The 22,300-nt window shown below is 47.6% G+C and overlaps 1 protein-coding gene across 6 annotated transcripts in view; it reads left to right on the forward strand.

The window, feature by feature from the left end:
* The window catches only part of fhod1 (formin homology 2 domain containing 1), a 29,360-nt gene extending 7,060 nt beyond the window's left edge, over positions 1-22,300 (forward strand). The window contains exons 4-27 of one of the 6 annotated variants that reach the window (XM_044103265.1): positions 1,554-1,621; positions 1,975-2,080; positions 2,955-3,049; positions 3,146-3,257; positions 3,933-4,027; positions 4,330-4,473; positions 4,562-4,905; positions 5,812-5,919; positions 6,333-6,419; positions 8,160-8,189; positions 8,526-8,576; positions 10,329-10,474; positions 11,188-11,340; positions 11,498-11,655; positions 15,346-15,903; positions 15,985-16,134; positions 16,211-16,393; positions 16,460-16,579; positions 16,657-16,818; positions 19,929-20,119; positions 20,194-20,386; positions 20,729-20,912; positions 20,997-21,173; positions 21,683-22,300. In XM_044103265.1, coding sequence (XP_043959200.1) covers positions 1,554-1,621; positions 1,975-2,080; positions 2,955-3,049; positions 3,146-3,257; positions 3,933-4,027; positions 4,330-4,473; positions 4,562-4,905; positions 5,812-5,919; positions 6,333-6,419; positions 8,160-8,189; positions 8,526-8,576; positions 10,329-10,474; positions 11,188-11,340; positions 11,498-11,655; positions 15,346-15,903; positions 15,985-16,134; positions 16,211-16,393; positions 16,460-16,579; positions 16,657-16,818; positions 19,929-20,119; positions 20,194-20,386; positions 20,729-20,912; positions 20,997-21,173; positions 21,683-21,768 — 3,701 coding nt within the window. In that variant the 3' untranslated portion in view covers positions 21,769-22,300. The remainder of the gene's footprint in view (positions 1-1,553; positions 1,622-1,974; positions 2,081-2,954; positions 3,050-3,145; positions 3,258-3,932; positions 4,028-4,329; positions 4,474-4,561; positions 4,906-5,811; positions 5,920-6,332; positions 6,420-8,159; positions 8,190-8,525; positions 8,577-10,328; positions 10,475-11,187; positions 11,341-11,497; positions 11,656-15,345; positions 15,904-15,984; positions 16,135-16,210; positions 16,394-16,459; positions 16,580-16,656; positions 16,819-19,928; positions 20,120-20,193; positions 20,387-20,728; positions 20,913-20,996; positions 21,174-21,682) is intronic. The other 5 variants (XM_044103276.1, XM_044103295.1, XM_044103286.1 and 2 more) reach the window with 5 other exon arrangements.

Below are 22,300 nucleotides of genomic sequence, written 5' to 3' on the forward strand. Positions count from 1 at the left end.
GATCAGCTGCAGATAATAATCCTGATGAATATCTGCATGCTGCAGCTCTGGACCTGCAGAAGTTGGGAGGTTCTGTTCAGGTCGGTTCTGGTCCAGATAAGGCAATATTACAAAGTAATATTTCATGTTCTTGCTTTGAACATGAAATATGTTTTTGTGGAGAATTCAGACGAATGTGGTTCTGCTTCTGGTTCTGGTCAGACGGGTCCTCTGACCTTCGGAGTCCTTCACTCAGCTGCTCTTCATCACCCTCGTCTTCCTCAGCTGATGGAGGGGAACAGCTGCCAGTCAGCATGAGCCACCGTCAGCACACAGGAAGTGATGTCAGTGGAGGAAAGGATAGGTTCTGGATGAGCTGTTGGAGTTCTGCTATGCCTGGATCGGATCACAGTTCAGGACTGGTTCTGGGTGCGACCCGGCCCGACTGCCTGGTTCCCTCCAGAATTCAGGAATGAGGCAGAAACACCAGTTAGAGCTGCAGAACCAGAACCGGCCCGGTTTTCTCTGTTCAGTTCTGATTTGTTCTGGTTGGTTCTGTTCAGTTCTGTTCGGGGTTCTTGCTGAGCCGGGTCAGGTTGGGTCGTTTGCTGGCCCGATTGTGGAACTGCATTCTGGTTCCAGCGGCATCTTTGTTTAGAGAGATGAAGGAGGCTGACGGCCCGGTTTGCTGGTTCGGACCCAAGCAGATCCAGACTCATCTGGATTCTGGATCAGAGCCAGAAAGAGACGCAGAATATCCGATAAATCTGGGAAACTCCTCCTGCTTCTCGGCAGCGTTTGGACCCGGCTCTTTATCAGAACCTCTCTACATGTCGGCGCCTGTTGCTGCAGTTTCATCATCCTCGTCTTCATCATGTCGACTCCTGCTCCACAGCTTCTCAGGAAGCGTCGTGTTTGGACGAGATCTAAACCAACTTCTGTTTCACAACAATCAGAACCGCCGAACAGGGACAGCAGCAGAACCTCTGCTAGTTCTGCACACGGACCGGACCGGATCAGACCGGACCGGTCCGTGTGCAGCAGCTGTTTGACCCAGACCGACTCATAGACTCGTTCTGAGATTAAAACCAAATAAATTGAAACGGTTTGAAGGAGCTGCCGGCTGTTTGTCCTCCTCAAATATCAAATTACATATTTTTGATATTTTATTTAAACTCACATACAAAACAGTCATGCAGTTAATCAATAAATAAATAAAATAAAATGCACATAAAGATACTTTCACAATGAAGCCTTGGCTTCAGCCCATTCCTTTTTGGTAAATTATTGGTTTGTAAAAAAAAAAAAACATTTTATATTTTTGTAATGTTGTAAATTTACAGTTAACAACAGTTAATCTGCAAAATAAATTTTTTATTAAAACAACACAAAATACTGGTCATGAACACCAGGACAGAAACAGGAAGTTCTGCAGGTTGTTTGCAGCAGTGGGCGGAGCTCCTCCTCCATCCTGATTGGTTGCTGAAGTTGGAGGCGGTCCATAACGGTCCCTGAACTTGATCTGAACCACCACCTGGCTGTGACATCACTTCCTGTCTCTTCTTGGTTTCCAGAGAGGTTGTACAACTCCAAAGGCCCAGAGCTGAGGCGCTGTCTGTTCTCCCTCAAGCAGCTCTTCCAGGTAACCGCCTGCAGACTCACCTGAGCTACAATCGACTTCCTGCAGTCCGTACTGCATTTCCCAACATGCAGCGCTGCTGGTCCTCTACTGCAGCTCCTCCTGCAGCTGGTAGGGGGCGCACTCAGTCGGGAGCTGCTCAGCTAGGCTTGGAGCATTTTCCTTCTGCTGCTCCTCCACCTGAACAGCTCCACCTGCTGGACGAGGAGCTCAGTAGCTGCACAAGACGATCTGCAGAGCGGTGCAAGGGCTAATCTGGTGGAGGTCAGAGGTCATCCTGGAACTGCTGCCTTCCAGAATGAACTCAGGGAAAACCCTCTTGACATGATGACGATGAAGATGGTCTGTGTCTTCAGGACGATAAGGATCTGGTCCCAGAGTTCGTAGCGTCAGAAGGCTTGGCGTGTTTCATCAAGGTTGGAGCCGAAGCCGACCACAACTACCAGAACTACATCCTGAGAGGTAAGGCTCCGCCCCCTGAGACGTGGCTCCGCCCCCTGACATGTGGCTAAAAAGACGAACTTTTTTCATACCAAATCCGATTTACAGGTTTAATTGATTTTAATTCTTGTTTTTTCTTCTAAAAAATACATTCTAAAAAGCCCATTCTGTGAGTTGTCTGATGAAGTATTATGTCCAGAGTGTGGGAAGTTTTCTTTAATTACAAACTTGTAGCGTAGCGAGTAGCTCAGTGTGAATCTTTCGTCATAACAGATGCCTTTGTTTCAGAGTTGCCGCTGATGATAACCTGATGCTTATGAGTCAAAAGATGAAGAATTTTCTTATCTGTAAAACTGAGACAAAAGTAACTCCACAAGATGCTCAGTATTTCTAATTTTAATGTAACTTTTTCATGTTCTCATTAAAACTCATTAAATCACTAATTAATTTTCCTTACATTTAAACTTTATTCTTGTGATTTAAAGAATAAATAAATCAATGTCCAAATAACCAGAAGCTGTAAAACACGCTTGTTAAACAAGATGGTAGCCCTGGGCACGATGACATCACTCTGAACTACAGAAACCAAAGAAGCACATTGGCGGGAAAAAACAGACATTAGTTCATTAATTTATCAATGTGGGTCGCAGGCGTGTGTTTCAGAGATGGAAACTCTTCCATACGTCTTTGCTGTTGTGTTTGGTGCTGATCCAAACTGGTTGCTGTTTTAGTCTCAGTCAGACAGGCGTCCTCGTCCCACAGGACGGAAACTTTGCTCTTCACACGTCCAGAGAAGCCGCAGAGCACAGCCTCAGATTATAGCCTAGAGGCTGGGACTGTGGAGACTAAATCTGTCTTCCTGTCCGTCCCTCTGTCCGTCCCTCTCGCCATCCAGCTCTCAGCCAGATCATGCTGTTTGTGGACGGGATGAATGGCGTGATCCACCACCCAGAGATGCTGCAGTGGCTCTACACACTGACAGGAAGTGTGGTGAGTCAGAACCCAAAATCAACCTGAGACACCTGATCGGCAGAGTGGTGGCGCCCCCTGCTGGTCAGACAGTGACTCTGTTCCTTCTGTCTCCAGTCTCACCTGCTGGTGAAAACAGCTCTGAAGCTCCTCATCGTGTTTGTGGAGTACGCCGAGTCCAACAGTCCTCTGCTGATCAGCGCCGTGACAACGGTGGACGCAAAGAGAGGTAAACACACACACACAGAAACAGAGAGAGACCCACATAGAGACATAGGCAGAGACACTTATACATTGTTGTACTTCTGTGGAAGCTTGGGACTTTGTTTTGAATTTCATTAACTGTGTTATCTGCATCCATGTGTAACTCAGGTTTCCTCTAACCAGTACTAGTTTATTTCTAACTTAATTCTAACGTCTAACTTCTAATCATACCTATAATTCAAACTAGTACAGTGCAGTATTAGTTGCAACAAAGTGTGTCCTCACTTTCTACAAGGACCTGAATTTGTGGGTGAAACTGGAGAAAGTTGTCCCCTATAACAGCAAATACAAGTACACACACACACACACACACACACACACACACACACATGTTTGCATGGCTATCTTTGTGGGGACTTTCCATTGACATCCATTCATTTCTACAGCCTAACCCTTTATCCCAACCCTAACCAACCAAAACTCAATTACCACCTCCGTCCTAAATCTGACCCCTGACCCAAAAACAGTGTTTCTCCTTGTGGAACCGAAGCCCGGTCCCACAAGGAGCAGCGGGTCCCCACAAGGTATTAGAAACAAACACACACACAAAGGGCTCCAACCTAATAGGTGGATGAGGGCCAGACTCCCTCCCAGGTGTGCTGGTGGGGGCTGTTGCTATGGTTACCACTGTGTGCTCTAGGTGTGAAGCCCTGGACGAACCTGATGGACGTTCTGGAGGAGAAGAACGGCGCCGACACAGAGCTGATGGTCTTCACCATGACGCTCTTCAACAAGGTACCGACCAGAACCATCTGGGACCAGAACCAGAACCAGACCTGACCAGAACCAGACTAGAACCAGAACCAGACCAGACCTGACCAGAACCAGACTAGAACCAGACCTGTCAGAAACAAGAACCAGAACCAGACCCGACCAGAACCAGAACCAGACCAGACCCGACCAGAACCAGACTAGAACCAGAACCAGAACCATCAGGGACCAGAGCCAGAATCTGACTAGAACCAGAACCAGACCAGACTAGAACCAGAACCAGAACCAGCCTCCGTTGGGTCATGCCCTTTGTGGTTCCGGTCCAGATTCTGGCAGCGCTGCCGGACCAGGACTCATTCTACGACGTGACGGACTGCCTGGAGCAGCTGGGCATGGAGGCCCTGGTCCAGAAACACCTGAGCAGCAAGCGGGCGGAGCCGGACCTCAAGGCCCAGTTCTCCACCTATGAGGTACCGTCGCCGAGGTCATGTGACCGCTCCGCTTCTTGTCCACCAACACGGCGCGGCCTGCTGTCCTCACGTGTCTCCCGTCCTCCAGGTGGCTCTGCGGCACGAGGACGGAGACGTGGATGACTCCGCCCCCCTCCTCCGAAAGGAGAGGAGAAAGATGGCCACCGGCGACCAGGAGGGCAGGAGGAGCCGGCGCTCCAGTCAGAACCTGCCGGACCTGCTGTCCCCCACCCCGTCCACGCCTGTCCTCTCCCCGTCCTCCATCATATCCTCGCCCACGCTGGACAGCACCGCCTCATCGCCGCTGTCCTCTGAACCCGGAAGCTCCGCCTCCAGCCCCTCCGGGTCCCCTCGGGGCTCGCCGCTGCCCCCCCACGCTGGACCCGGCGGCGATTCGTCCACCGAGCTGGAAACAAAGACGCCGTCCAGCCCGTAAGTCCACAGAGCTGGCAGCTGGTGCTGTTGGGTTGTCTCTGTCCGGCTGTTTTGGACTATGTTCTGGTTCTGTCCTAGTTTGGAGACGGGTGACTCCAGTCAGCAGAAATGTTTATCCTCCATATTTGGTAGCAGACACCAGTTCAGACCTGCACCGTTGCCACGGCAACCCACTACTGGGTCGCTGTCAGGTCCGGGTCTAAGCCTTCAGAACCTTCGGTTCTCAGGATGTCTCTGGGTCTGGCGCCGGGTCCTCAGGTTCTGAGGAGGAACCGGCCCGTCCTCATGCTGGACATGCTGGAGTTGCTAGTTTTAGTTGTTCTGATTTTTTATACTTTACAGGATTTCAAAAGGTTAAATATTGTGTTGTGATTATATTTACATAAATTATGTAACGAATCTACAGAAATCATTTTCTAAAAGTTTATTCAGCGTTTTCTGTCACCACTCGGCGGACTAGCGTAGCCGTAACGGAGCGCCGTAATTCACCGACAGCTTGTGTGGGAAGAAATCAGCTCCGCGTCTCATCGAAAGGTTAAAAAAGATTCATAAACACTAAAATGAAGGACGTTGCATCTAGAGTTTGATTTAGAAACTCATGCTGAAGTTTCAGGTAGTTAGTTTTTCACCCAATAATTGTTTTTTCAATTTCAGTTTTTCTTTTGTTAGTTTTAGTAAACTATAATAGCTATACTTGCTATAGTTCTGGTTCCTCTCGGCCCGGTCCATCATCATGTTCCTGATAGGTGGACAGGAAGTTACCAGATGTCTCGCCTGCAGACCTGTCCTCTCTCTCTGTCCTCTGGGTGTCCTCCTGTTGGTCTCTATCCTCTGTCGCCTCTAATCCGCCATCTTTCCCTTCCTCTCTTCTGTCTCGCTGCGGTTGCGCCCATTGGCCACCAGGAGTCGCTCTTTTCTCAGCCACCACATGTCAGCTCTGGGTCTGGGCAGGAAGTCCCGCCTCTTCTCCAAAACCAGCTCCATCTCCGAGGAGCCTCTGCCTGGCTGCAGGTCTGTACCTCCTGACTGACCTTTGACCTGCCTCCTGTCACCAGAGCCTGCAGCGACCCCTGCAGGCTGATCAGGACATTGCAGCTCAGTAAAAAGTGAGACGTTGGTCCTGCAGGGGGCGCTTGAGGGAGAATAACACACAGGGCTTTATCTTCTGGGATCAGACGAGGTTTAGAGCGTTTTATCTGGACTGGGTCGGGTCCTGAGAGGTTCTGTTCAGGTCTTATTCAGTTAAAATCAGGATTTAATCTGGAAACAGCAGAAAAGCAGAACCAGACAGCTGCAGCAGATCTGGCAGTAACCAAGTCTAGAATACAAATTCTTCATCCTCTCTTCATGTGCTTGGCTCAGTCTCTGTGTGCGTGTGTCTGCGTGTGTGTGTGTGTGTCTGCGTGTGTGTGTGTGTCCTGCAGCTCATCTCCATCTGACCTCTCGCCTCCGGATCCGTCCCAGCAGAACTCAGAGCAGATGGTCAGAGCAGAGTCCAAACCTCGTCAGAAGTGAGTAAACATACGTTTTTCCATCATGTTAAGTAAGTCCTGACTGGTTTTTGGAATTGGTGGGACTGGAATCCTCCCAGTTCAACCAAGACTGGAGACATTCCGCCTGACATCAGGGAGTTTCTCTGTCTGAAATTATTTAGAAAAATCTTCTTTTAGATCAGCTCTTTGTCCTCTCTGGAAAAATCCTGGATAAATTTGGGAGTTTTTGATTATTGGATTTTTCTTTGGACCGGTTCTGTTGATCCAGATTTTTCTGTTGTTTGGTTCTGTTAATGACTCTGGATTGGTTCTGTTGACGGCTCTTGTTCTCGCCTATTTTCAGCTTTTGTTTCCAGAGAGTCCTCCTCTTTCTCAAAATCTTTGTCTTTACATTTTGTTCTGAATTTTTCTGGAAAGTTTTTATTTCTAGGAAAATATTTTTGGAATGTTTCATTTGACAAACTAAATGTCTGGTTAATTTCTTAAAGATTTTCTGGGATCCTCTGTAAACCTAAATTTGACTTCATGCTCAGTGTTTATCTGGATTTCTTGATTCTAGATTATTTAATTTCTTGAACTATTTGTTTATCTTATTTTAAAATTTTTATCATCAAATTTATTTGTTTTTCTATAGGCAGTGGTGGGCAATCTGTTCTGCTGATATCGGAGCTAATTAGCTTAGGGCTTTAGCATTTTTGATAACTTTGAAAATATTTAGCACACTCAGCTTCACCTAAATTAATGTTTTCAGAAAAATCCTAAAGCGCTAATTTGCTGTGTGTTTTGTAAATGTTTGGCAGAATAAAATGTGTTGAATTCGAAACAAACACTAAATAAATAAAACACTAGCATGAACAAAACGCCAGGCTTTGATCATGCTAGCATCTTGAGCGATTAGAAGAAGTTAGCATTAACTTCTTCTAATTACATTGCTGGTGTAGCGCTTTAGCAGTAGCGAAGCTCATGTTTGAGGTTAGTTCTTCAGCATTAGCATAGCTAGCTGTGTTGCTAGCGGTGCCTACCAATGCCTGGAGGATATTTTCCCTCCTTTCTTCTCATTGGCTCCTTTGTGTTGCAGTTTGTTTTCTTCTAACGCTTCTGATTGTTTTCTGGAAAATGTTCTGATGGTTTTTTGTTCTTTTTGTATTTTTTCTAGATATTTTCAAGATGTTGATAAATGTTGAGGTTTTCTCAACTTCCTAGAATGTGGATGAATAATTTTCTTATTATTTTTAGATTACAGGTATTTCAAGTTAAATATTATTCTTTAATTGTTCTGGATCTTTTTAAGTATTTCTGTAAATGGGGCCAATCATCAATAATAACAATAATAATTCTGACTTTTTCTTTGAATTTAAAGTATTTAGTTTGATCAGAGACATTTGGGAGCAAACAGCTTCAGCGACGATTCGAGTTGAAAAGACGTCTTTCAGGAAGAATGTATCAGATTTAAGTGATTTTTTTCATTTTCGTGGTTCTGGTACTAATCGTCCTCCATAAAACTGAATAAATTTACTTTTTACATTATTATTGTAGATTATTTTGATGTCTTGGTATAAAATAGTTTCAGTTTTTTAGATGGATTAAACGTTTGACAGGAAGTTGGCTCCGCCCCCAGCATCAGTTCAGCCAATCACAGGGCTTCCTGCAGCAGCGTCTCTCGCCCCTCTCTCTCTCCGTCAGTGTTTTAATGGTTTCTCCTCCTCTTTCTCCTCTTCCTCTCCTCCGTTCTGTGCGTCCACTCCCTCGTTCCTCCAGCTCGCTGGAGGCTGAGCAGAAAGTCTTCTGGTGAGTATTCTTCATCCTCCTCCTCTTCCTCGTGGCGCTCAGCTGCATAGACCAGCTGGTTTCAGGTCCATTTCAGGTGTTTCCACATAAACTCTGGAGTCAGAAACGTTTCGAACCTTTTGGACCCGACTAATCCACCCTGCGGTTCTGTCTCCTCCTGTTTTTCTCCAACTTTGTTTTTGCTGTGATTGGGTTCTGATCCGGTGGGGTCCGAACCTTCAGGTCCGGTTTCTCTTGTCTGGGTTCTGTGGGTCTGTGAGGAGTTTGTCATGCAGCTGAGCCGGTTCTGTCGGGTCGGGTCCAGCTGTGTGACGTGTGTGTGTCGTGTCTCTGCAGCCCAGAGGACTTTGATGTGAATCTGAACAAGCCGGTTCTGAAGAAGTTCCAGTAAGTACTGCCGCAGCCCCACTGCATGCTGGGAGCTGCAGGGAGGCCTGTGGTTCTGTTGGGCCTTGCACGGTGTGGTTCTGGTTCTGGTGACGTTTGGGTTCACAGGAAGCGAATCACTTTTGCTGACACTGTAAAAACACAAAGTCTATTTGGTTTAGTTTCTACAGAAATGAAACAAAAACTAATAATCAGATTTAGGAGATTAAATCAATAATTTATATTGATAAAAAGTTGCGGCTCCTCTGGCATCAGAAAAACGTTTCACTATGAGGGAATGATCTGGAACTTTTTATTGATTATTGATTTAATCTCCGAAATCTGATTAGTTATCAGGTAGTGTTTCTCATTTCTGGTGAGCTAGAAATCCGACGAAAGCATTCGGCTGTGCGTGAGTGCGTGTGTGTGCGTGTGCGTGTGTGTGTGTGTGCGTGTGGGGGTGTGTGTGTGTGTGTGTGTGTGTGTGTGGGGGTGTGTGTGTGTGTGTGTGTGTGTGAGATCAGTGTAAAAGCTGCCCTCCTCTCCTGTTCTGGTTCTGGTCCAGCTCTGCTGTCTCCGTAGTTCCAATCAGAACCATAGAAACTCTTAACCAGACTGGAACCGGACTGGAGCCACATTCAGAACCACCGCTGCAAAATGCTGGCCCGGTCCAAACGTTCAGCTGGAGGAAAGGTTCTGGGTTCTGTTCAGCTGCCCAATCGGGTCAGCTGGATCCAACAGAACCTCATCACATATGAGATGCTGACCGGTTTGACGGTCAGAACCGGGTCAGGAACGTCTGGGTCTAGCCTGACTGTGCCAGTCAGAGTGATGGTGGTGGTGGGTTGGTTCTGGAGTCAGTGTCGGGTTGATTCTGGTTCGGTTGGAGTGAAGGTCCAATCTGATTTGCTGTCATGTTCTGGACTCAAACCAACAGCGTGACCTTTGAACTCCAGAAGCTCAAGGTGTTTGATCCGAGGGTCTTCATGAGGTCATGTGATCCCGCCTAGCAGATCAGCCAATCACAGAGCAGAATAGGAGGAACTGGACCTTACGTTCTGTTTCCACCCTGCAGCTTTTTGCTGGAGGCTGGGTTTGATTGGGAAGAGTGATGGTGTGGGCCGCCACAGACTCAGAGGTTATCGCCATAGCAACCATCATCAGGGTTGCTTCCTTCCTGTTTCTGACGTTTGTCCTGATGGTTCCGGAATGAATCCGGTCCAGATGGTTCCGGAGGATTACTCCAACGAAGACCCTCATCCACCTGGTTGAAATTCAGTAGTAGGTCCTCCGTTAGTTGACCAGGTGAATCTTGATCAGCTGAGAGGACTTCTGGAGTGACTGGACCGGTGTCGGTTCTGGAGATCCGAAACTGGAAAATAACAGATCCTTCTGCTCAGTTCAGAAAACCGATCGAAATATAAAAAATCTGATTAGATCCAGACTGTTGGTTTGAGTCCCACCTGGTCTCACCTGGTCTCACCTGGTCCCACCTGGTCTCACCTGGTCTCACCTGGTCTCACCTGGTCCCACCTGGTCTCACCTGGTCCCACCTGGTCTCACCTGGTCTCACCTGGTCCCACCTGGTCTCACCTGGTCCCACCTGGTCTCACCTGGTCCCACCTGGTCTCACCTGGTCTCACCTGGTCCCACCTGGTCTCACCTGGTCCCACCTGGTCTCACCTGGTCTCACCTGGTCTCACCTGGTCCCACCTGGTCTCACCTGGTCCCACCTGGTCTCACCTGGTCCCACCTGGTCTCCTTCTCTCACAGAAGTACCTTCCTGCGCAGCCTGGCAGCCACTAACTGGGACAAGAAGAGGAGAAGTAAACACCTGAGCATTCCCCAGCTGTCCCTGTGTGATGATGTCATAAGTCCATGTCCTGAACCCAGCGCCGGCATTGGGCCTGAGCGACCCAGTAAGTCTGACCCGGTTCTGAAGCTGCATGTGCTGATGACGTGTTGCTTTGTCAACACTGAGAACCTTTAGCTAACTTAGCTTCTGCAAAATGAGTTTTTCCAGATGAATTCTGAAAAGCTAAGCTAGCTGACTTTTTTGTAAACTTCAGTTGAATAAAGTTTGATGTTTGTTTCAAAGTTTTGGTTCTCAACTGTTAAACAACATAAAACCAAAATATGTAATATGAGTTTTCTGATTTTACCGTGGTCAACTACACTAATCATCTACAGAGTTAGCAAAACTCAACAACCGTTGAACTGAAACCACAAACGTCACAAACGTCAGGAAAGAATCCTTTCCTGAAGCGTAGCTGCACAGGAAGGAGCATATTGTCAGGTTTGGCCTTTGGAGAGCGAGTTAACATATTGACTTATGGTGGGTAGCAACATGGTTAAAGTTAGCACTTTAGCATTAGCTTCTGCTGTTGATGTTAGTAAACTAATGTTAGGGTTAGCACAGCTAGCATGATAGTTAGCGGTGCCCACCGCTGGTCGGAACCTTTGGAAATGTGGGGAAGAAGCACCTAATGGTTCTGATTCTGACCAGAACTCTGCTTCAGAAGGTCGGTACTGTCCATTCAAGTGGACACACCGGTGTGTGTGTGTTCGTGTGAAGCTGTCTAGGTCATGGAGACCAGCTGATGGATGTAGGTGCTGTTTATCATGTTTGCAGCGGTTCCTGTGCAGCGGCAGTGCAGCACCCTGTCTGATGTCGCCATGTTGGTTTTGGACATGATGTATTCCAACAATTCTGCCGCAGTGCCCTCGAGCCCGACTGATGCTGCGTTTGGCTCTGCTAAGGAAGAAGAAGGCAGCTTTGCGCCTGGTGAGCATGCATAGGTTTCCAGGCTGCAGCAGATCCAGGTTTTAGTCGGTAAAGAGAGCCTGATTTGAAATCATGTTTTCATCACCCATCTTCTCTTTTCAGCGGCCGAGGTTCAGAAATCTGCAGCAAAGTGACACCTCTGTTTGCTCTCCTCCAGGTGAAGATCTTTGTGGCCGTGTTTCGGAGCGACTGTCCAACTTCAGCTCACTGTCGGTGGGGTCCGGCACAGAGAGCAGCGCCCCCCAGAGGGCGGATCTGGAATGCCTGAAGGGCTCGGCGCAGGCGGCCAGGGCCCGGCTGGCCGAGGAGCAGAAGGTACCGGTACTGGGTCAGAGAGAAGGTACTGATAGCAAGCCGGTTGGGTCAGAACCAACCAGCCAGTGAGAGGAGAGTCAACGAAGCCAGTCTGGGTCAGTTCAGCTGCTAATCAGTTCTCTAAACGGTTTCATGTCTGGCTCAACATGGCGGCCAAAATCTGCTTCAATATTCCTGTTGAAATAAAAGTTGTTTCTGTGATGTAAAAAAACTTCAAACACATTAAGGAGCAAGAACACCGTTAGCAAGAACTAACATAATTAGCTACAGTAAATACCATTAGCTAGTGCTAAAGCAGTTAGCAATCTATGGGCCACTATTCTCTAGAAACCTCTAAATAAGATTTTAAATATGAACAAAGACACATTTGGTCAGATCGTCTGGGAAATTATGGACAGGGAGAGAAACTGTCTGTATGTAGGTCAACATCTGGAGTTTATTGTGTCTCTGCTTATTTCCAGACGAACAGCTTCATGTTCAAAATAGGGCTGAAACGATTCCTGGAACGACTCGAGTACCTCCATTATTAAAATTCCTCAAGGAAAATGTACCTGCCTCGTTAATAATGTTTTAGCATTTAGCCACCGTGTTCCAGCCGGAACATTATTTGCGTTGCGCGGAGCTCTGACTTCCTCCTCTGAGTCGTCGACCAAAGCTAAGTGTTAGCAGCATAACGTCCAATGTTCAAGTTCGGCCCGTGGGGATTTTATTGATTGATGATAACTTCCGGGTTTTCATGGTTTTCGGGGACCAATAAGCGTCCTTAAAATGACTGGCGCCATGCCTGGAGTACGGCAGCCTTTCTCCTCCGGAGCTGCTGGTTCAGAGCGAACGGCGGGAAGAGCTGCAGGTATTTACACAGGTGAGCTGATGGACTGAACACGGCGGGCGGCCGAGCAGCCGATGGTTACGGCGACGACGAACCGCGCAATGAATCGATATCATCCCGGTGTGAACAAACGGGTGGCGGAGAGCCTGGTGGCGGTTCATGGCTGGTCGGTGAGTTTCTGACCGTGACGAACGAAGGTGTCATAAATATCCCGTATCGATCCCCCAGTTCTTACCTTCGTCCCCTGGTCTAGTTCCTCCCATCTTACTTGGTTCGTTCGGTCGCCCGCCCCCCAAACTCCAGGCCACATTTCCCGTTTTCTCAAACCCAGAGCTGGTCAGGTTATGGGGCAAGGTCAAAGTTCATCTATTAAACTGACTGGAGGTGAAGACAGAAACTAAAAGCTGGAGTCTAGATATTTTTTAGAAGCGTATCTGTGAGCCTCTTTATTATGAAACTGAATATAATTTCAGATCTTTGTAGAACTTTTCTTAACTTAGAAAGTGAGCTGTTATTGTTACAGGTTGGTTTTCTAAACTACAGGAAAGTTTCTGTTAGGGAAGCTAAACATGAAAAATTGGACTGATGTTGATATCCGATAGTAACTCTGGTGTTATGGCAGAATTACCAATATTTTATCATTTTTTATCCCATTACTCAATTAATCGTAAGAATAATCGGTAGATTACTCGATTACTAAAATATTTGTTTAAATCACCCTCGTTCAAAAACAAGCCCAGAAAAGTGCAAACCACGACTCGTTAAATTTGCAAGTGACTTTTGATAAAACAAGCCAATAGCAATCAGACTTTTAAAAAAACTTTATTTTAGTTATTCTAGCAGTTTTATAGATACACATACATACATTGAACAGTTGGACCCCCATCTAACAAAAATGACAGAGCAACTAGTTTGACGGGAACAGTTGAGTAATAATCAACAAAAATAATGAAATAGGTAAATACATTAATTATACAGTTGGTGTCAAGCTCCGATCAGTGATCCATTTCTTCCAGAATTTATTGTATTTATAAGAGTCTTAATGAAAAAGTCAGTCTCTCCATTGGGTGAATTTCCTCACTCATGTCCTTCCAGTCCAAACATGACGGTGGTTCCACATCCAGCCACCGGCGAGTTACAGCTTTCATTAAACCCGCTAATAATATTAGTAAGAGATATCTATCAGACTTCTCCAGTTCCTGAGGTAAATTACTCATTTAAATCACCGTGTTCCAGCCGGAACATTATTTTAAATTTAAATCCATTTTAGTATTGATTTCTTTGATCACTTCTGACCAATAGGGGGCGATCTTAAAACATTCCCAAAAGATATAAAAATGTTCTGCAGACACATTCCCACAGTTCCTCCAACATTTTGCCTTTTCAGTATCATTACAATGTTTACTTTTAATGTTGGCTGTAACAACAAAACGCATCAGGCATTTCCAGGAAAAATCCCTCCACAGGCCAGAGCTTATTTATTTATTTAACCAAACATCATCAATTATTGTTATTTTGGCTTCTTTTTCCCATTTAACCTTAATATATGTTGTATTACATTTCCTCTCCGTTTGTAGACATGAGTTTAGTTTGGATCTGGTTTTTTTGGGAGGTCTTCTGTTGCTCCAATCTAATAGGATTTTAAGTATAAATGTCTCGTCCTCCAATGATTTTATACTGTTATTGTAAAGGTGTCTTAGCTGGAAGTATCTAAAACAGTCACATTTTTCCAGGTTATAGTTATCTTGAAGTTGTTTAAATAATTTTAATTCATTATTCTTTGTAATCTTCCAGTAACTTGTTACCTTTTAGTGACCACTGTTTAAATCTCCATCATAAGGAGACCATCTTAAAATTAGAGCACTTCTTTCAGTCTTTACTTGCTTTAATATTTTATGCCATATGTCCAACGGTACTTTCATCCAAAAGGGTAGCAGGTCAGAATCTATATGTTTTTTAATAAGAAATGGATCTGTGAGCCAGGATTGTAGAGGGTCTATCTCCTTCCATGTAGCCTCACATGTCGGGTCACACCAACCAACCAACCTCCCAGCCAACTGACTAACCAACTAACCAGTCAACTAACCAACCAACCAACCAGCCAACTAACCAGCCAACCAACCAGCTAACCAGCCAACTAACCAACCAATCAGCCAACTAACCAACCAGTCAACCAACTAACCTACCAGTTAAATAACCAACCAACCAACTAACTAACCTACCAACCAGCCAACTAACCAACCAACTAACTAACCTACCAACCAGCCAACTAACTAACAAACCAGTTAACTAACCAACCAACTAACTAACCTACCAACCAGCCAACTAACCAACCAACAAACTAACTAACTTACCAACCAGCCAACTAACCAACCAATCAACCAGCCAACTAACTAACCAACCAGCCAACTAACCGACCAACCAGCCAACCAACCAACCAACTAGCCAACTAACTAACCAACCAGCCAACCAACCAATCAACCAGCCAACCAACCAACTAACCAATCAACCAGCCAACCAACCAACTAACCAGCCATCCATCCATACATACATAGATAGTCCTCTAGGTGTGGTAGAGCCAATCCACCCCTTTCTTTTGACAGTATAATAATCAGACTTGATGACAGAATAATTCCTGTTTTTCCAGCAACAAAATGCGCGTCTCCTCCCTGGTTCCTGGTTCTGAACCAGAACGGCGGTCGCTCCTCAAGACGCACAGAGGAAACCAAATTAATTACACAAGAAAATAGTAACGATTTGGAAGAGTAACTGTAATCTGATCTCTGGATTTGAAATGGAAACAGGTTACTGAAGTCCGATCAGAGTAGCACCTTGCTGACCGTGTGTTGGTCTCCCATCAGAACCGTTTGGTCCGGCAGCAGAGCGGCGAGAGGGCGGAGCCTGCGGTGCGGCGCCTGGAGTCCATAAACTCTGTGGGTCCGGCGGATGCCTGGGATCAGCTGCAGCCCAGCGGCGCCGACCTGAAGATCAAAGATCTGGACTTCTCCGACCTGCTGGAGGACGAAGACATCGACGTCCTGGACATGGGCACCAACTCCTCCTCTTCCTCCCATTTCTCAGGCATCCCTCCTCCTCCGCCACCGCCACCAGGAGGCGCCGCTCCTCCACCTCCTCCGCCTCCTCCTCCGCCCCCCATCCTGGGTTCCCCTCCTCCACCTCCTCCCCCTCCAGGTGGCGTGCCCCCGGCTCCGCCCCCTCTGACCGGCGGGCCGTCGGGCCTGACGAAGAAGAAGAAGACGGTGAAGCTGTTCTGGAAGGAGTTGAAGCAGGCGGAGAGCCAACAGAACTGTCGCTTCGGCCGCGGGACGGTGTGGGCGTCGCTGGACAAGGTGGAGGTGGACACGGCGCGCCTGGAGACTCTGTTCGAGTCCAAGTCCAAGGAACTGCCAGTCGCCAAGGTAACCAGCTAACTCCACCTCAGGACAGAACAGTCAGGCTTCCAAACTGTCTCTATTGTGTCTCTATCATGTCCCCTGCAGAAGGGACCAGAACCCAAGAAGTCTCTGGTTCTGGACCCAAAGCGGAGCAACGCCATCAACATCGGCCTGACCGTTCTTCCTGCCGTCCACGTCATCAAGAACGCCATCCTGAGCTTCGATGAGTACGCCATCAGCAAGGAGGGGGTGGAGGTACGCAGCGCTGCCGGACCGGTCCTCTGACCCGTTTGGGCCGGTCCGGACCTCATGGGCTCTCTGTTGTGAGCAGAAGATCCTGACGATGATCCCGACCGAGGAGGAGAAGCAGAAGATCCAGGAGGCCCAGCTGTTGAACCCCGACCTGCCGCTGGGAACCGCAGAGCAGTTCCTGCTCACCCTGGCCTCCATCAGCGCCCTGAACCCCCGCCTGCAGCTCTGGGCCTTCAAGCTCAACTATGAGGTTCTGGAAAAGGTGAGCGCACGGCTCCGGTTCCGGCTCTGGTTCAGCCTGCCCGCTGACGCGCTGTCGCCCCTGCAGGAAATCGCGGAGCCTCTGTTCGACCTGAAGCTGGGCATGGAGCAGCTGGCGTCCAATCAGACGTTCAGGAGGATCCTCGCCACGCTACTCGCCATCGGCAACTTCCTCAACAGCTCCAATGTGAGAAACATTCCAGAAACATCCCAGTTGCTCTCAGTTGCTCCCAGTCTCACCAGTGTGGCTCTTCTCTGTTCCAGGCCAAAGGCTTTGAGCTGAGTTACCTGGAGAAGGTGGTGGAGGTGAAGGACACCGTCCACCGCCACTCGCTGCTGCACCACACCTGCACCCTGCTGGAGGACAATTACCCACAATCCTCTGACGTGTACTCCGAGATCCCCGCCATCACCCGCTCCGCCAAGGTACGCTTCACCTGTCCCTCTGTCCTTGTCTTCACCTTTTGTCATCCATTCACACCACAGCTCGTTATGATGTCATTACAATGTCGCAGCTCGTTATAATGTCGCAGCTCGTTATGATGTCGCAGCTCGTTATGATGTCGCAGCTCGTTATGATGTCGTTATGATGTCGCAGCTCGTTATGATGTCGTTATGATGTCGCAGCTCGTTATGATGTCGTTATGATGTCGCAGCTCGTTATGATGTCGCAGCTCGTTATGATGTCATTACAATGTCGCAGCTCGTTATGATGTCATTATGATGTCGCAGCCCGTTATGATGTCGTTATGATGTCGCAGCCCGTTATGATGTCGTTATGATGTCGCAGCTCGTTATGATGTCGCAGCTCGTTATGATGTCGTTATGATGTCGCAGCTCGTTATGATGTCGCAGCTCGTTATGATGTCATTACAATGTCGCAGCTCGTTATGATGTTGTTATGATGTTGTAGCTCGTTATGATGTCATTACAATGTCGCAGCTCGTTATGATGTCGTTATGATGTCGCAGCCCGTTATGATGTCGTTATGATGTCGCAGCTCGTTATGATGTCGCAGCTTGTTATGATGTCGCAGCTCGTTATGATGTTGTAGCTCGTTATGATGTCATTACAATGTCGCAGCTCGTTATGATGTCGTTATGATGTTGTAGCTCGTTATGATGTCATTATGATGTCGCAGCCCGTTATGATGTCGCAGCTCGTTATGATGTCGCAGCTTGTTATGATGTCGCAGCTCGTTATGATGTCATTACAATGTCGCAGCTTGTTATAATGTTGCAGCTCGTTATGATCTCGTTATGATGTCGCAGCTCATTATGATGTCGCAGCTTGTTATGATGTCGCAGCTCGTTATGATGTCGCAGCTTGTTATGATGTCATTATGATGTCGCAGCTCATTATGATGTCGCAGCTCGTTATGATGTCATTACAATGTCGCAGCTCGTTATGATGTCGTTATGATGTTGTAGCTCGTTATGATGTCATTATGATGTCGCAGCCCGTTATGATGTCGTTATGATGTCGCAGCTCGTTATGATGTCGCAGCTCGTTATGATGTCATTACAATGTCGCAGCTCGTTATGATGTCATTACAATGTCGCAGCTCGTTATGATGTCATTATGATGTCGCAGCCCGTTATGATGTCGTTATGATGTCGCAGCCCGTTATGATGTCGTTATTATGTCGCAGCTCGTTATGATGTCGCAGCTTGTTATGATGTCGCAGCTCGTTATGATGTTGTAGCTCGTTATGATGTCATTACAATGTCGCAGCTCGTTATGATGTCGTTATGATGTTGTAGCTCGTTATGATGTCATTATGATGTCGCAGCCCGTTATGATGTCGCAGCTCGTTATGATGTCGCAGCTTGTTATGATGTCGCAGCTCGTTATGATGTCATTACAATGTCGCAGCTTGTTATAATGTTGCAGCTCGTTATGATCTCGTTATGATGTCGCAGCTCATTATGATGTCGCAGCTTGTTATGATGTCGCAGCTCGTTATGATGTCGCAGCTTGTTATGATGTCATTATGATGTCGCAGCTCATTACAATGTCGCAGCTCGTTATGATGTCGTTATGATGTTGTAGCTCGTTATGATGTCATTATGATGTCGCAGCCCGTTATGATGTCGTTATGATGTCGCAGCTCGTTATGATGTCGCAGCTCGTTATGATGTCATTACAATGTCGCAGCTCGTTATGATGTCATTATGATGTCGCAGCCCGTTATGATGTCGTTATGATGTCGCAGCTCGTTATGATGTCGCAGCTTGTTATGATGTCGCAGCTCGTTATGATGTCGTTATGATGTTGTAGCTCGTTATGATGTCATTACAATGTCGCAGCTCGTTATGATGTCGTTATGATGTTGTAGCTCGTTATGATGTCATTATGATGTCGCAGCCCGTTATGATGTCGTTATGATGTCGCAGCCCGTTATGATGTCGTTATGATGTCGCAGCTCGTTATGATGTCGCAGCTTGTTATGATGTCGCAGCTCGTTATGATGTCATTACAATGTCGCAGCTCGTTATGATGTCGTTATGATGTCGCAGCTCGTTATGATGTCGCAGCTTGTTATGATGTCGCAGCTCGTTATGATGTTGTAGCTCGTTATGATGTCATTACAATGTCGCAGCTCGTTATGATGTCGTTATGATGTTGTAGCTCGTTATGATGTCATTATGATGTCGCAGCCCGTTATGATGTCGCAGCTCGTTATGATGTCGCAGCTTGTTATGATGTCGCAGCTCGTTATGATGTCATTACAATGTCGCAGCTTGTTATAATGTTGCAGCTCGTTATGATCTCGTTATGATGTCGCAGCTCGTTATGATGTCGCAGCTTGTTATGATGTCGCAGCTCGTTATGATGTCGCAGCTTGTTATGATGTCATTATGATGTCGCAGCTCATTATGATGTCGCAGCTCATTATGATGTCGCAGCTCGTTATGATGTAGTTATGATGTCGCAGCTCGTTATGATGTCGCAGCTCGTTATGATGTCATTACAATGTCGCAGCTCGTTATGATGTCGTTATGATGTTGTAGCTCGTTATGATGTCATTATGATGTCGCAGCCCGTTATGATGTCGTTATGATGTCGCAGCTCGTTATGATGTCGCAGCTCGTTATGATGTCATTACAATGTCGCAGCTTGTTATAATGTCGCAGCTCGTTATGATGTCGTTATGATGTCGCAGCTTGTTATGATGTCGCAGCTCGTTATGATGTCGCAGCTTGTTATGATGTCATTACGATGTCGCAGCTCGTTATGATGTCATTATGATGTCGCAGCTCGTTATGATGTCATTATAATGTCGCAGCTTGTTATAATGTCGCAGCTCGTTATGATGTCGTTATGATGTCGCAGCTTGTTATGATGTCGCAGCTCGTTATGATGTCGCAGCTTGTTATGATGTCATTACGATGTCGCAGCTCGTTATGATGTCATTATGATGTCGCAGCTCGTTATGATGTCGCAGCTCGTTATGATGTCGTTATGATGTCGCAGCTCGTTATGATGTCGTTATGATGTCGCAGCTCGTCCTCGTGTCTCCTGTTTTGCTCCAGGTGGACTTTGACCTGCTGGCGGAGAACCTGGTCCAGCTGGAGAGGCGCTGCAAGGCATCATGGGAGAACCTGAAGCTGGTGGCCAAGCATGAGAGCAAGGCGGTGCTGAAGAACAAGATGACGGAGTTCCTGAGGGACTGCACCCAGAGGATCAAGATCCTGAAGGTCGTCAACAGGAGGGTCATCAACAGGTAGGGAGCGCAGCCCCGACCCGTCCGTCCCTGGAGACGGCGTGGACTGGTGTGGATTGACGTGTCCCCTGCAGGTTCCACTCCTTCCTGCTGTTCCTGGGTCAGCCGTCCTTCTCCGTCCGAGACGTGAAGGTCACCAGCTTCTGCCGCATCATCAGCGAGTTCGCTCTGGAGTACCGCACCACCCGCGAGCGCGTCCTCACCATCAGACGCAAACGCACACTCAAGAGGGAGCGGAACAAGACCCGGGGCAGGCTGATCACCGAGGTAACGCTCAGAGGTCAGAGGTCAGGAGGCGGTTCTGCTCTGTTCCTGCTCCTGCAGTGGAGATACAGCAGGGGGCGCTGCTGCACAGAAATACCTGAAAGCAGAGATGCAGAAAAAAAGATTTCAATACTGGCTAAAATTTGACAAAATCTTGATTAGAAATGAAAGTTTATTGATCTTTGAGAATTACGTCTTATATTATGATCTGACAACAGTTTAATGAAGAGTTATCCACTAGTCAATGTTTATTTTTTATAAAAACCGTCTGAACTTCCTGGGTTTGACCTCTGATGGTTTCAGGCAGACGATGTTTCAGAGCTTATCTCGTCTTTTTTCCCTCAGACGGAAAAGTTTTCGGGTGTTCCTGTTCAGGACAGCATCTCGCCCGTCTCCATGGCAACAGATCCGGGCTCTGATCAGGAGGAGGACCATGAAACCATGACGAGCCTGCTGACCAGCAGCTGCAGCAGCCCGCACCCAGTCACCATTCATCCTGCAGGCCTGCGCCGCTCCAGAGCCGTCCGCAGTAAGAACCACAGAAGCCTGGTCTGGTTTTGGTTCTGGGTCTGGTTCGAGTCCGGTCAGAACCAGTTAATGTTCTGTTGCCTAGGTAACTGCTCGGTGAGCCCATCCACTCCGACCGCTGCTAGGGACGACGGGACCAGCTCTCAAGACGACGCCAACGATGACATCATGGATCGACTGGTGAAGTCCGTGACCCAGAACCCGTCAAACAGAACCACCAGCCCAAAGACCCGCAAACGGTCCCGACTCAACAGGAAATCCAGTGAGTCCAGATGTTCCCGGGTTCTCTGAGGTTCTTCTGAGGCCCGACAAAATCACTTCCTTTCTATGATTAGCTGGAGCTAATGCTAAGTGCTACACCAACATGCTGCGCGATAAAGCTCGTTGGCATAGCGACGGGATGTCTAACACAGCGCTGCAACCTTCCTTTGGGTCAGTCCGGTTCTGGTTCTGTTTGAAACCAAACAGCAGCTCTGTTTCCCAAACAGCCGGTATCGGATCGGCTCCTCAGCCCTGTTTTCACTTCCTGACTAAATCCCAGCTGAGCGGATTAGCATCAGCGTCAAAACGCTGCAGCAGAACAAGTAACGGCCACCAGAACCTCTCCCCGGTTCTGGTGTTGCGTTCTGGTCCGCAGGTGTTTCTCCTCCAGCTGAGGATTCATGAAGTCCAGCAGCTGAAATGACCTCTGACCTGTTGAGTTTGTTATTCATGTGATGGGGATGAGAACGGTGTTTCTGAGTTCTGACCCGTTTTCTCTATGTGCTGCAGTGCGGAGAACCCTGAAGGGCGGATTGGACCTGGAGGCGGTCCAGGCTCTGGGTCTGCAGCCCAGCAAGACGGGAGACAGAGTCTGACCTCGCGCTGACCTCCTGACCTCCGGACTTTCTGCTGCTCCAGCGTTTATCTCCTCATCTGTTTGCAAATGAACCTTCAGCGCAGCAACAGCAGCTCAGTCTGCGGATCAGAACCAGAACCAGAACTGATCTGTTTGCTCTTCACACCAGACTTGGACTTACCTGCTGCCTCGTTGGTTCTGATCCAGAAAGTCCAGCAGATGGACGACCAGAAGAACTCGGATCAGGACAAACTGCCTGAGATGAACCGCAGAACCACCTGCAGCTTCCAGGGGCTTCAGTTTGCTGTAAATTAGCCCAGGTTCTGCTCAGGTTCTGGACCTGCTGCTGGTTCTGGACCTCTCACCTCCACAGTATTCTTGTTAATCTGGTACCGAGCAATCCGACTGTTCACCTGCCACCAGGTGTGTTGGTGTGACGTCTCTGGGTTCTGGTTCTGTGATGTCTCTGGGTTCTGGTTCTGTTCCTCAGCTGATGACGACGTGAGGCTGAATGTTTTTCTGCTGTTAATAAAGATTTTCAATAAATCTGA

The sequence above is a fragment of the Gambusia affinis genome, linkage group LG02 (assembly GCF_019740435.1).
Source record: "Gambusia affinis linkage group LG02, SWU_Gaff_1.0, whole genome shotgun sequence".
Lineage (NCBI taxonomy): Eukaryota > Metazoa > Chordata > Actinopteri > Cyprinodontiformes > Poeciliidae > Gambusia > Gambusia affinis.